Raw genomic sequence first — 14,918 nt, 5'->3', positions numbered from 1 at the left:
CTACCAAGTTAGCATCCCCTCCAAAGATAAAAAGATATGATAACAGTCAGCAGGTCAGCAAGATACTCTTCCCCCAAGCAGTCCACAGGCAACCATGAGGTACCTGGACATGGTTCTGGATTTTTATCCCTGTCCCTATTGTTGGGCCTGTACTCAATTGTTCGATCTTTCAGAGCAAACAAGTGGGTCACAGGAAGGCAGTGAGGCCCTACCCAAATAGCAGGCAGCTTGGGGAGCCCAGGAAGGTTATGCCCTACCCCATGGCTTTATCCCTAAAGAGACAGGAACTAAAGGCATCATAGGTGAACCAGAACCACAGGGACCCACACTCATCCAAATCCAACATGTACACCCTAAGAAGAGGTCAGGAGTAGGCTCTTTTGCCTGGAGCATGAGAGAGAATTCTGGAGAGAACTCAAGAACACCCCAAGCACTGCCACAGCGGCCAAATCCAACTTCCCCAAAGCAACAAGGCCAAGAGAGTCTCCACTCCCAGCCCCAGATCTCTTCCCATCAGGTCTTCAGATCCTGCCTGCCTTGGAGGCCACTGACCCTAGAGCCCTATAACCTGGGCCTTGGAAGAAGGAAAGAGACCAGTCAGGAAAGGGTTTTAGCGAGCAAGCGGCAGATGATAGTTGCTGGGTGGTGACAGCCAACTTGGAGAACTCACTTTCAAAGGCAAACAAGATGTTGAACTTTAAAGGGGGAGGGTAGTGGATGTTATGGGAAACATGACACGCTCATTTCAGAGGTGCCCTAAAAGTGTCCTGTCTGTTCCATCCCCACGTCTGGGATGCAGACCCCAAGGAAAGCACAGAAAGCTGCCTGGGGTCCCTGTGCAACCTGGACCAGAAAGTCGGATGGAGAAAAGAGTCAAACTGCTGGGGGGTGCGGGGGGGGGGCGCTGACATTATTGTTTAGGAGAGTCAAGTTTGGGGAAACAGCACATTGACTATTGGCCTAGCTGAAAGGTTTGCTTTTGACGGAGAGAAAATGAAAGACAGGTTCTGGTTGCTGAGGTGTGGACTGAAAACCCAAGCGGTGGAGCCTTCCTGCTGAGGGAGCTGCGGTGGCGGTCAGCACAGGACCGGGCCTCCTGGCTCCGGGATCCCGGGGCCCGCAGTTGGGCTCTCAGAAAGGGCGGCTTCCGACCGCCCTCTGGCAGCGTCGCTGACCATCTGTCCCCGAACTACGAGGTCCAAGTCCTGCGCCGGACACAGACTCCCCTCGGGTAAGGGCCTCCTGGAAGGAGGGGCGAGCCCTCTCCCGTGGCCGGGTGCTCCGATGCCAGGAAGTGCCCGGGCGGGTGAGCGTGGCAGGCTCGCCCCACAGGTGGCCTCCTGCCTCCTTGCGGCCGGCAGTAACTTGGTCCCTGTCGCTCGCTCCTGGCCGCACAGGGCGGCGGCCCGGGGTCCCGACTGCTGCCAGGTTGGGGCGGGCACCGGCGACCTCAGCAAACTCAGGCCCACGGCGGGGTGCAGGCACCCGCCGCCCCCCGCCGGACCCACCTGCGGCCGCGGCACCCCCGCCGCTCTGATCGAACTCGAAGAGGAAATCGAAGTCGAACTCCGGGTCCTGCTCCAGCCCTGTCATGTCGGGGTCGCGCGGCACTGGTGCGCCCGGCGCTCGCGCGCGTCCCCGGCGTGACGCGGCCCCCGCCTCCTGTCCCCTCCCCTGTCCCCTCCCCGGCCTCCCGCCCCGGTCCCGCCCCTGTCCCCCCGGGTGTTTCCGGGTTTACATAAACAAGCCGCTCGCGGCCGCCGGCTTCCGAGTTTTAAATAAACTCCGCGCGCGAGCCCGAGTGCAGCCTGGGCTCCACTCGCGCCCGCAGGACCGCGCAGTCCGAGGGACATCCCCGCCCCTCAGCAGGATGCCTGGTCCCCCGCTGGATCCCGCGCAGCTCCTCGGATCCCCGCCTCCCCGTGGGACTTCGGTCTCCCGTTGGATGTCCCCCTCCCCGCAGGAACCCTGTCCCCGCAAGCAGCCCAGGCGTCCGCGCCCCAACGTCGGCACTGCCCGCTGCAGCAAGGCGAGAGCAACAGCCTAGGGGTGCGCTGTCGTTCCAGACTAGAGGGCAGGGCCGGCGGCGCTGGAGCTGCGTCCTGGACCCGTCGCCGGGCCTCGCAGCCGGTCCCCTGGTTCCTGTTCAGCGTGGTGCGCAGTCCACAGCCGAAGGAGGTGCCCTGGGTCGTGCTGTTTCCCTGCACCAGGAAAAAGACCAAGGCTACTGGATTAGTTCAAAAGTTCGAAGAGAAAGGAAAAAAAATTATATATATATAAAGCATGACCTCTGCTGATCTATCTAGGGCTTCCTCCAGGTTGCTTCTTGAGCTGCATGACTGGAGGAAGAACCCCACCTTCATCCCAGAGCCCTCCTCAGAGCTGAACAACTTCTAGCAGTTAGCGCTGCAGTAACTAAGTAATTAAGTCTGCATTTACTAAAGAAATTGTCTGAAAGCAACAAGAAGTGGGTGGGGGTTCCTGAGGGTTGACACAGTTGCTCACAAACCATTCAAGCTTACCCTTGGTGGCCACCTCATTCCGTGGGCACCTCACTCAAAGCAAATGCTGTTCATGTGCTAATGACTTCCGTCTTTCGGCTCCCAGAACACTACACACTCCCATTTTGATAGGGGTGACTCCAGAGCTCCCAGAGGCTGACTGGGTGCTGGGTGTTACCCACTCAAACAGTGCCATGAACATAGCGATCAGGAGGAAAAGGCTGGGCCTGTGTGGGCCCATCCATCTTTTCCTGTTTCTCCCAGCTTTTTGTTCTGACTTTCCTGGTGTCTTGGCACCACATAAACCAACATCTGGAATATCAGGGAAATGGTGGCCAGTGCAGGAGAGGCCAGTATCAGAACCCTGGAGGGAGGGAGGCAGGAAGGAAAGGAAGAGGAAGGTCGGTGTCAGTATCTGCCACCAGATGCAAGTGTCCCCTGTGTCCTCCTCCTGCCCTGCAGCCCTGGGGAATGGCTTTTTCCGGAGGCTAACTTGGGCCTCACGTGGGCTGCCACTTCTTCCAAGACCCTGTTTCAATAGCTGGCTTTCCCCCGTGATAAACTATAGTTCAGTCTGGCCTGATTTAGTTTCTAATAATAGTTCTTACTTTGAGATGCATGGTGGAGCCTTGTTTGGTTTTAGTTTGCTTTTTGCTGACCTTCGGGGAAATGGAAGTTCTGTTTTCTGTGGAGAAACCTCGATCTCTCTTCTGCCACCTTTTCCCCAATTACACATAACAACCTTTCTTGTCTGATTTTTGAATAAAGCTTTTTGCTAAAGTTGCAAAGCACTTGACTTCTGCTGCCCGCATGTCCCCAGATGCTGGGACCATAGGAAGGAAACCACAGGGCCTTTCTCTCAGGGCTGCTCTGGCTCCCTCCTTGTCTGCTCACTAACACGGGAGTCAGTCAACACAGCTACTTATGGAATGCTCCCACACGCCTCTGCCAGCCCCCTTGCCTGTCCTCTACATGATATGAAGCTTGGTTTGCCAGTTCCACAGACACTCCACTTTTGATAGAAGTGTTTAACTTGGACTACTTCCTCCCAAGTCTGTAAGATGTTAATGGGCTGGCTCCAGTGCTGAGTGTGATGAAGCAGGGTACAAGGCCGCAGCATTTTCTAATCTGGATTAGGAAACAATGCCATGAAACTAAGTGGCTGAGGAACAGGGCAAGCTTTGTTCCACTCCGGAGAGCCTGTGGGGCGTTGCGTGAGGCAACTCTGACGCCGTGGCTACCTACAGGCTTGTGTTTCTTGGAATTTTTCAGAGCAGAGCAACAAGGCCTTCAGAAATGGCTGGGCCTGGTGAGCCTCCATCCAGATGCCCATCAAGTGGGAAGATCTTAGAGAGCAGCTGGCGCCCAGGTCAAGGCCTCCTCAAGAAGGATAGTGTTTGTCCGTGGTCCTCAGCAATGGCGGACACGGACCTGCTTCATATAGTTCCCTTCCCCTGTATGGGTTTGCCTGTCTCAGGCCTGGATCACACAGTCTCTGGTTAGCCCAGTTACGTACGCATACTTTACAAAACACGACCAACACGATTTGGTCAGAGGGCATTATTACCTCCAGTCCACTGCTTCAGCAAAGACATTTCAAACTTCCTTTTCTAGGCAGGTTACACAAGAGATGACCACTACCCCACCCCACGCACACACACATAATGACTTTTCCTTTTGTACACACACACAAAAATCATTTTTGTGTGTTTTGTTTTGTTGACACAGGATCTTATACTGTAGCCCGACACTGGCCTGGTACTTGGTTTCTTGCCCAGGGTAGCCTCAAAACTCATGGCAATCCTCCTGTTTTAGTTTTTCAAGTGCTGAGATTACACCTAGGATTATGGGGTCGAGCCAACAAGCTCAGTTTAGAAGAAAAGATTTCTTATCGAGTAATGAAATAGTAACTCTACAATTAAAGAAATGTAGGCTTTAAACGCCGAGGGGGGGGTGATGAATGTGTGTGGAAATAAGTGTTAAAAAATCCACAATCCAAACCACAACACAAACACTGTTAACTTTCTTGGCAGCAAGAGCTCCTTCTGTGACTACTGACACATCTTTGACAACATTTAGGCCTCTTTAAAACAGAGAGGGCGATGGCGTGGTACAAGCAATACCTGCCCCCTTTGACTCAAATCCTCTCTACCCAGGACAGCCGACCCTGAAAATCTGGATCCATTAGTGAAGAATTTATAGGTCTTGAGTTTGAAGATAAGCAAGGTGTCCAGGGCTGACTCTGGGGACCGCTGCCCCTGCCTGACACACTCCTCAGAGTCTCACAGGAAGCTGAAGTTTCCTTCCAAGTGCTTGTCTAAAGGATGGCTGCCCTAGTAAATAAGAGCGCCCCAACCCTAGCAGGGGTCCAGCTCGTGGTCATTAATTTAAGTAACATCTTCAGAGCCAAAAAGGAATTAGGACGCATGACTCCCAGGTTCCATCGTACACAGGTCAGGTTATCTTAATCTCCTGCTGAAAAGCCAGCCATCCTTTAAAGGGTGTTCTAAAGACACCTGCAGGAGCCTACATGTTTTAAAAGTTATTTTACTGGTTCCTGTGAAGGGACACAAAGGGTCCTGGCAGAGGGTCTGGGAAATGCTATCCTTCTGATCCTACCAAATCATGAAAGATTCCAGCGTCTATTCTTTAACTGGAAGAAGCAGCTTGAAACCTGGCAGTCCTTCTTGGATCTTTCTCAAGGCGTTTTCTAAGGCAGAACTTGAGAAGCATCTAGCAGCCTGGACCACTTGGGGCCAGTTGGCCAAGTCCTTGCTTTGTGAGAAGCACCTACCATCGGACCTACTTGGGAGGTTGTAAGACCCTCCAACTTCATGTCATGGATTCGCTCTTCACCTTAACGGGTGGTCTTGCCTTATCTGATCTCCAAAGAAGCCTCACTTCATCCTAGGGTGTCCCCACGCCCTCATCCGCCCAGGTTCTGACGGTCCTTCCCCCCCCTCCTCTGTGCCCCATCCTTAAATCTCACCCCTGTGAATCAAGTTTCCCCAACTGTGATCTCCGAGACCCCAGCCAAAGCCAAGTTTGAGTACTCGGCGCTAGAGAAGAGGAGACACCTATTGGCAAGAAAGCGCGCTAGAAATCTGGGCTGCGCCGGGGAAACACCAGGGGGACACCCTTCACAGTGTGTGCCACGCTGTCCGGCCGGACGCCCGCGCCCCTCCCTGGACGCGCAGACCGGCCCCCGGCAGCCTGGTCCAGGAGGAGGGCTAGAGATGGGTGAGGGGCGCGGAGGGTGGGCACGGGGGCAAACAGGGCACGCGGAGACGAAGGAGGGGGCGCGGAGCTTACCTTCCTCGGCCGCCTTCATGGTGCCTCCGGCGGGCGGCACGGGCCGCAAAGTTTCTCCGCTCCCGCAGACTGCGGCCGGAGGGCCGAGTGGAAACTTGGAAGGGACTGGAAAGCTGGTACTTGGCATCCACGCGGCGGTGGCGGCAGCGGCGAGCAGCAGGAGGAGGAGCGGGAGCTGGCGCGGCGAGCAGCCCCCGGCCGGCTCCCTAGTCGGACCTCTTCCTCGCCGACACGCGCGGGGCCGGGCTCAGCGCCGCGAACCGTGGGGAGGTGGCATGCGGGAGGTGTGCACGCGTGGCAGACCTGCCTGCGGCCGGGACTCGCCGCGAGTTCGGAGGTGTGTGCCGCGCCCGGGAGCCGGTTCCCAGCCGCTCGGATTCGCGCGGCGACTCTGCCGCCCAGTTAGGAGCCTCTCGGGCTCACTCTGACGCAGGGCCGGGCTCTGCCTTCTGCCTTTTTAAAGCTGGAAAACACCTCCCCCGGCTCCCGCCCGCCCGGCCGCTCCCGCGCCCCCTCCCTGCAGTGACATCACGCCCCTGCCCTCCCGAGCCCGGGGCCCGGGGGACAAGTCGCGGAGCGCCGCCCTCCGTGCGCAGCGGCTGCAGTTCACTGGGCAAGCGGGGCGCCCTGGTTTGGACAGGGGTACCCCGGGGTGGACCGGCCAGTCACGCAGAGAGGGAACGGACTTAGCAGGGGGTAATGAGGACTCAAGGGACTGGAAGGGGCTCCCAGAGGTGCGCAGTGGCACCCAGAGGTGGGCAAAGGTGTTCAAGAGGGAAAACAGGGGCTCGAAGGGAGGTGAGGGGAGACTTAAAGAGAAAAGGCTCTTGGGGAGAGCGGGGACTTAGGGACTGGCGAGGATAAAATGGAAAGGAAAGGGCTTGCCAGGGTGCGATAGGTGAATGCGCCAAGCCTGGACGGCCGCAGTTTCATGTTGGTGTCCTGAGAGAGCTACTCTCCCCTTTAATGAGGGGCTGGGGGGTACGAGCGGCGGGGGAGGGGTGTCGAGACGCCTTGCATGCTGAAGTCATTATGTAAAATCGCAGGCTTCCCCCGCTGTGGAAATTTGGAAAAGCGCTTCCACTGGCAGGCGGGAGTAAGGAAATTCCCATCCCGCTAAATTACTAACAGATTGCATGGGCGTCCCGGGACAGCCAGATATTGTCATTTTTACTCTGTAAATATCTGAGCAACTAGATTTCTTGCTGTATGAGAAGGGGGGGCAGCACGTCTAGGAGAGAGCGCCCACCTACACAGCTCCTTCTCCGTGTCTTTGCCCTGCCGCCCGCGGGCCTGAAAGGGGACCACAGGATGATCTCTGTAGTGTGACCGTGAGGTTTCTGGCTTTGGTGGAAGTTGGTGCTTGGGAACTTCTGCGGATTCTGTCCCGCCTCCCTTCACACTTTTTCTCTTTCAAATCTCCTCGCATCTTCTAGGTCGCAGCTCTGCTGCCAGAAGTCGACCATATTTTCTTGTTGGCTTTGGATGGAAGACATAGGAGGGTTGGGCAGTTAGAACGTCTGGTATATAGAAATCATAAGTCTATTGGCCCACACCTCATGAGCGTTAAAATAAAACCACGAGGCATAAAATCGTGTCTGGGTGTGGGGCAGCGAGACTGTGGGGCGCGAGGGGCGTGTACTGAGCCAGTGGGTTCTCCAAAGGACTTCACATTCCCCAAACCTAGGGAAATCTGCTCCAACAAGCAAGCAGAGCTCGCCAACTGGGCCCCATGTTAAATAATATGAAAGTGCTTGTTTTAAACCCATTCACTCCACCAGAAGCATCTACCCGCTCCTTCCAGTGTTCCCAGAGCGACCTTTTTCCTACCACAGCGGAGAAGCGCAGCGGTGGGGGCTGCATGGCCACAATCGATGGCCAGCATGTCTCAGGTGTACTGCCTGCTGGCCTGCTGCTCGCTTGGAGACCTGGCCGCGGTGCGGACTTCTTGCCTCTGGCCTTGAGAGGAAGGGGCCACTAGCATAGGTCGAGAGGATAGTGAGGCAAGCGAGGCTGGGGGTGCTTCCGCGACGATGTGGAGAGCAGCTATGAAGTAGCTGCGAGCTCAATGAGGATGCTGGGTGCTGGTGTGTAGGGCGAGGATGCCAAAGCCGAACCCCCCAAAACTGCTGGGATGCGCGGAAGCCTCCCTGCGCTACTCAGAAGAGGCCGCCGCTAGGGGGTGCCAAGACCCCATTGCCCAAGACCCTTTTCTCCACCCAACCTCCCCAAAATCCATTCTTCAGTGAGTACTAGTGTCGCCAGACAAGGTGCCAAGATTTTGCCCTGAGAGTTTCCGCCCCCGCTCCCCCCCCCCCGCCCCGGACCAGGCGGGGCAGGGCGGAGGCATCATCCGCGGGGCGTGGCGGGAAGACTAAGGCCCACCCGAGAACTTGGGGACTCCGGAGGCCAGAGGAGTTCCGATGACACGTCGCGTCAGACACACTGGCCTGTCCGTACTCTCGGACTTTCCGGACGTGACTGACTGTGCAAAGCTTGGAGGAAGGGGCCAGGACTCTTCCAGGATCGTCTTTCATCTCCGCTCCTTCCTCTTCCTCCTTCCCCTTTTCCTCTTCATCTCCTCACCCTTCATCTCCTCACCCTTCATCTCCTCCCCCCTCTTCTTCCTCCTGCTCCTCCTCTTCCTCCTGTCTGCTCCTCCCCTTCTTTCTCCAATAAATAACTTTTCACCCCATCCAGAAAAGCCCTTTCCTGTCTGTCTCAATGCCCTCCTTATCCCCCGCGGGTGACGGAATCCCGGGCCTGTTTCCCTCTGTTTAATGCCGTTGCCGGGACCACGGTGGCCGCATGCCAGGCGCAGGGAGTTCCGGAGGCAGCGGCGCAGGAGCTCGGCCAGCTCCACGCTGTCCGCCAGGCCCTGCGGCCACCTCGGGCTCAAGCCTCGTCCTGTGGCCGCGCTCCCTGTGCGTCCCTACCGCCTCTTTTCCTCTTCCTTCGGCCTCCTCTAGAGGAGGTCTGTTTATAGCTGCTACCAGGAGAGACGTTACACGGGTTTTATTTTAAGGGTTGGCGATGACTAACAAAGTTAAAAGGAGCTTAGGACAGAAAACAAGACTATTTTTAGATTACTGTTGCTTCTGTGGATTATTGGGGCAAATACACCCCTAGAACCTTACCATCTACAAAGTGTCTTTGGACGACAAATCCTTCCTCCTGAGGCGCACTTGGGTATCCACCCAGAGCTCAAAGTTTCCAAGAGTCGGGCAGTTGATTCTAACCTGGTGCGAAAACACAAATGCCCAGGAAACCCCAGCAAGATAGAGTGGGCGCTTCTAGTGCAGGAGCCTGAGTTGCCAGCGGCGGGATTCTCAGTCCTGCAACTTGGAGCCTCCTTTGGCCTATCCAAGAGCTGTGCACACTGCACTGTGGGCAGGTTCAGGGCACCAGGCTAGGGAGGGCTTCTTTGTACCACAGAGCCACTCATCCCCACGCATCTTGCTTGCATAAGCTACGTAAAACATCTGTAGCTAAATACGCGTGATCTCACTGCATCTGCATTTGGAACCACAGAAGTGGTTTCTTTACAACTCCCATTACTGCACCTGAGGCTTCCAACTGGATGCATCTCCTTGGCACCACAGCTCGGGGCTCAGAGATGTTGGCAAGGCTGGGGAACCGGGCCTTCCCCAGATCCTGTAGATGGCAAGATTAACAAGCCAGAATTCAGGGACGATATGTTTTTAGAAGATGGTGTCATGTAGCCAAAGCTGGCCTTGAACTCTTGGGGCTCTTGCTTCTATCTCTGAGATTCTAGGGTACCAGGCCTTTTATTTTATTTTATTTTATTTTATTTTATGCACTGCAGTGAAGTCGCCCAGCTGTCTTGAGTTGTTAGTTCTAGCACCTTCCCCAGCCCCTTCTCAGACCTTGGGGTATTTTGAAGGATCATAAATTTGGTGTTCAGAGAGCTGTTAAGTTTTACTTGTGAAACACCTGTTTAATCCTCGCCCCTCTTCCCTGGACGAGTGCAGAAGCCTTCCTCTGCCTTAACCAGTCTGCCATCCATTTTGCTATGAGGCCTAATGGTTAGGGTCCAAGAGGCCCAGGAGGCCATGGCTAAAGACTTGTTTTCCAGCTGACAGAGTCATGGGCATGTGATGGGATCTTCAGGCGATGGAACCCAGTAAAGAGGAAGGCCATTGAGTGGAGTGCCACGCTCTTGAAGAGCCTGTTGAGAACCAGATACCCAGCTCCGCTATCCAAGGTCTCCAGGTCACCAGCTCTCAGTGTGCTCTGCTGCTTGCATGTTCTGCTTTCCCCAAAGGCAGTGGAGCCCGAGACTGTGAAGGCCTGAGCTAAGATAAACTCCTCCTTCAAAGTTAACTTTCTAAGGTGTTTTGTCTTATAGTGAGAAATTGGCACAGCCCTAAAAAACAATAATAAAACAAAAAGTCATGATCAACCAACCAATCAATCAATTGTTCAGCAGCCTCTCCCAGGATATGTCCAAGAAATCAGGACCAAGGCCAGACTGCTTCCCTTGATACCTGGCGCTCTTTACTTCACACCCTTTGTCAGGAGTACCCATGAGGGACCTCCTCCCTGAAGCCATTCTGAGTCACACTCAGCCCCCCCCCCATTGGAGTTAACCTGCCCCACCCCTGAAGGCTAGTCCCAGGTAGCTGCTGGATCAAGTCTGTCTCCCTGCCTCTGCCTGGGGTGGGAGGTTCTACCTCTTGGATCAGCCTCACTGCCACCAGCCTAGTGCCTACCTGACTTGAGGCTAAAGCAGAGAGGCCTCTAGCATGAGCTGGAGGCTTGTTTCATGATCTTTCCCAGTAAATGCATGCTTGAGAAGAACATGAATTCTGTCTTTTTTCCCCTGTGGTTTTTGCATTGTCCAGTTGGGAACTGTTGTTAGGCACACACACATACACATATCTATAACTGTTTCTTTTTCTCCTAGACTGTTCTTTGGTTACAGTGAAGCAGCCCTCTCAATCTGTGTTATTTCTATCACTGAAATAACACACCAAAGATTAGCATATGAAGAGAAAAGGTTCATTTTAGTTTACAGTTTTGGTAAGTGTAGTACTTTGTTACCCTATCACAGTGGGATCATGGGGATAGACCATGGCAACCTCGTCTCAGCAGAGAAGCAAAAGGAAGAAAGGCTGAGAGCCCACCAAGCTCTTGAAGGGCTGCCTCCAGAAACCTGGGGGCTCCTACCAGGTTACCTCACCTCTCAAAGACTCCAACCCCTCTCCAGAGACCATGTCTTTAACTTGAGACTTGGAGGCAGATTCAGCAATCACACTTCAGCAATCTTCGACACTTTTCCCTTCGAAGTCTCTTATCCACCAGACATAGGGCCACTCCAGCTTCTGGGCTGCTTCTCTTGGCATCAGGTATGTTTTCCATCCTGGCAGAGAGTGTATACTGTGTACTTCACCTACAGCACATCTCCAGAGGGCAGCACGAAGTCGCATGTCTTACTCTCCCACCTGACTACTGCTGCCCTTTGATTGCTGTGTTAATCTGTTCACATCTCGTGTGTTAGCTGATAAAGCTGAATTCTTCTTTCTGTGTCTTCTTTCTGTGTCTACTTTCTGTGTCTACTTTCTCCGTGTCTTTTTATTTCCATCTCTTGATTGATTTCTTTGCATTGCGGGGTGCTTTGGGTGAAAATGTGCTTCCCTAGAATTAGAGGCTGCTCTTGTGTTTGCAGCTACGCGGAACTCCACGGAGGGACAGACAGAAACATTACTTCTGTCCTCCCAATGTCCCAGTGAGGCGATGTCCTGTGCCATGACAAACAGGTGATGTGACAAACTTCATAGCACACTGCGGGAATTGGTTCCTTTGCCATCTGCAGTCACTTAAGACGCTTCGTGTTGTTATTGGCAAATACAGTACACCTGGCTCACATTTCTGTAAGCTATGGGCAGAACATGACATTGGATACATGTTATTTTATGTGATTGCTTTTTAAATGAGTTGTGAAAATAGAAGAAAGAAAGCATTTATATTGGCTTGTAAAGTCATGTGATTGCTCCCCTCCCTGCTCTGCCACTTGGTGTAGATGCACGCTACTGTCCGGACATTCTTGCACTGGCCTGAAGAACACCTTGTATTCCTTGCAAGGAGGCTCTTTCTGCTAGCAGTATAGTTTTGTTTCTTGTTTCTCTGGGAAAACATTTAATTTGTCTTAGAGTCTGAAGTAAGCTTTGTTGGGTACAGGGGTGTGCAACAGCATTTCTTAGTGCCCTTGGGTCATGCTGCACCGTTGTCCTTCAGCCTCAGCTGTTTTACTCTGAATCTGATATTACCTACTGGGGATTCCGCTGCAAGAGATAATAGCCCTCCCTCCTTTCTGCCTTGGATATTTTCTCCTCATCTTTTACTTTCTGTGGTTTTACTGTTTGGGGTCAGTTTGTTGATCTCTTGAGGTTTACCTTCCTGGGAGTTTGTTATAATTTTCCTGGTGGTGTAGGTAGGTGAACAAATTTGTGATAGTTTATGCTTCTCTCTCTCTCTCTCTCTCTCTCTCTCTCTCTCTCTCTCTCTCTCTCCATCTCTTGTATAAATCTCAACTGGGATAGCACCACATCCGCCCGTTCTTTTTTCATGCCAGCTCAGATGGATGGCGGAGGCCCTATTGTGAGACCATTTACAGCAGTAACTGGGTTACTGTGCCTTCCAGCTCTGGAGATCCCACTGGCTTCTGCTCTGCAGCGCCTTTTCTCTGCTGGTGGACTCTATTTAGAGTTCACCTTCTTTGGAGTTTGCTGGGATTTCCTCATGTTACCTCTTCATTAACCAAGCTTTACTCCAGATCTGTGGGCACAGTAACAGAGGAGAGTTTAAGGTTTTCGTATTCTTGTTTTGGTTAAATATAGCACCCGATTTCTATCTTCTGTGTTTTGATGCGTACAGCTTGTGTTTCTTTGCACATCTCAGGAGTTGGAAACGAGCCAGTTTAGACGATGCATTACAGAATCTCCAGGTTCTAGTCTCCACACTCTCCTACAACCCTGTGGCTAGCTTTAGGAAGGGAGAGGGCAGGGGAGTGCGTAAGACCAGTCTGCAATATTTGCCATGCTCAGGCCTACTAGATAACCCTGATTAGCTCATTAATTGGTTAATAGGCTTATTGTCAGTGACCTAGGAAGCACCATTGTGAGGAACCACATCTGAGCCCCCCCCCCCCCCCGCACTATCAGCCAATGATACTGCTCCCCTCGGGAGGCATGGCTGAGAGATTCCCACAGTCACCTGCCTGACGAGGTCTCAGAAGAGACCCTGTTCTCACAGACTTTATTCCCGTTATATACTTTTGACAGGCATTGGAATGGGGTGTCATTTTCAGCAACCTTCTGGAGCATACATTGCTCCACCAATGAGCCATTATACTGTGTCTCCACTCTGGAGCCATGCTTGCTGCCACCCCGAGCTCAGGCAGGGTCCCCTCAGCATCGGCTTTCTCAGGTTCTCTCCGGACCCTAGTCCTTCTGAACTCCAGACTGCGTATTTTTCCTCCATGACTCCCTGGTCTCTCCAGAGTGACTTTAGGTGTGAGCGTCACCAAGTTCTGCTGCCTGTGACGTCAAACCCTCTGGGAGAAGACAACAGCTGTCTCTCCCAAGGAAGAGGTGAGCCAGAACAGGGATGAAGACAAACTTCGATCTAGACCACATCCCTCCTAGGAGCTGTGCACTTGGGTGTGAGAACCCTTCTTCAATCCGGTGGCTTTGCTGCCCCTCTCCTGGGCTGAGGTGACAAAGCCATCTATCCTCCCAGCATTCCACTCTGTGGAGCAGCCTGCCATTAGCTTGGCAGAGCAGCTCCCATCTTGGCAGACCAGAGCAGGCATTCAAACACAATGCGCCACTCTTCCACAGCAAAGCTAAGAAACTGAAGAAGCCAGTGGGGGAGGGGCTGTGCAGAGGCCGCAGAGGCCCTCTCTCTCATTAAATCCCCACAGGGTTTTTCTCCACAGATGCTTCTTCATTTACTGTTTGCCTCTGGGCCTGTTTTAGGGACTTTGGGGTGTCTGTTCCTTTCCAGAGACTTTAAATAGGGGTTTAAAAGTAATTTTGCCAATTCCTCGGGGGATGGGTTAGCACAGCTCATCCGTCCTCCCCGCTGCGAGCTGGTCTCCCACAGACTGTTCCTCATCTACCTGTAGTGCCATGCTAACAGGCTCTCCTCACAGGGCAGCTGTGAAGGATGCATGGCCTCACTCTTGACGAGTCGGTACATTTTAGTTGTGGGTTGAACTTCATCCTCTGAACGGACCTCAAAGGGCTTGACCCCTGGCACCTGGGCATGGGAGCTCATTAGTTGTGGGGTCATAGAGAGGTGGCTAAGATGAAGCCACTGGAGTTCTCAACCCAGAACTTCTCATAAGAAGAGAGCGTGACCCACGTCAGACAAAGAGGAGAAAGCCAGAGCTGGGGGGGACATTCTGCCAGCCAAGGGGTGCAGAGGATACTAGAAGTCCACCCAGGACCGGAAGAGGCAGAAACTCCCATCCTCCCCAGGTCTCAGGGAGGTTGGCCCCACTGATACCTTGATTTTGAACTTCTGACCTATGCAAAAAACTCTCTGTCCATTTAAGGCTAGTCCCTGTGGTCCCTGGTACTGTCCCTTCAGGACATCAGTTACTGTGGCTTGGCCATGGCCTGAGTGATCCCCAGGGGCTCAGTAAAACTTCACCCCACTGAGTGGCATTAACAGGGTAGAGGAAGTGCATCTGGCCATGATGTTTAGACGAGCCCTCTGACAACTGCGTGAGACCCCAGAACTGAGCATCTGCACCGTGTCTCTCCTTAGGAATTCTGCTAGACAGACGCCATCACACAGGACCATGGACTTCTAGAACTGTGAGCAGAAATGATCTTCCTTTCTTTCTAAAGTGGCCTACTTCACTGTGGTGGCTGTTCTTGGGTGTTGATGTGACTACATCTGGAATTAACAAAACCCAAGTGGTTGGGCACACCTGGAAGGGGTTTTTCTTAATTAAATCATTGAAAGTGGAAATACACATTTTTTTTTTTTGACAGGGTCTCACTATGTAGCTCTGGCGGTCCTGGAACTTGCTGTATAGACCAGCCTGCCCTTGAATTTACAGAGAGCTCAGCC

At 53.4% G+C, this 14,918-nt stretch overlaps 1 protein-coding gene across 3 annotated transcripts in view; it reads right to left on the bottom strand.

Annotated features, from left to right (window-relative positions):
• Positions 1-6,224, bottom strand: part of Nfatc1 (nuclear factor of activated T cells 1) — a 111,669-nt gene extending 105,445 nt beyond the window's left edge. For 2 of the 3 annotated variants that reach the window (XM_041640859.1, XM_041640861.1), the window contains exon 1: positions 5,814-6,224. In XM_041640859.1, coding sequence (XP_041496793.1) covers positions 5,814-5,940 — 127 coding nt within the window. In that variant the 5' untranslated portion in view covers positions 5,941-6,224. Of the gene's footprint in view, positions 1-1,508; positions 1,653-5,813 lie in introns of those variants that run through there. The other variant, XM_041640860.1, reaches the window with a different exon arrangement.
• Between the last annotated feature and the right edge of the window lie 8,694 nt (positions 6,225-14,918).

The sequence above is a fragment of the Microtus oregoni genome, unplaced genomic scaffold, assembly GCF_018167655.1.
Source record: "Microtus oregoni isolate MIOR12 unplaced genomic scaffold, Mior012 000065F_ref0000479, whole genome shotgun sequence".
Classification (NCBI taxonomy): Eukaryota; Metazoa; Chordata; class Mammalia; order Rodentia; family Cricetidae; genus Microtus; species Microtus oregoni.
Note: the sequence above shows the minus strand (reverse complement) of the source record. Positions and strands in the feature narration are given on the sequence as shown.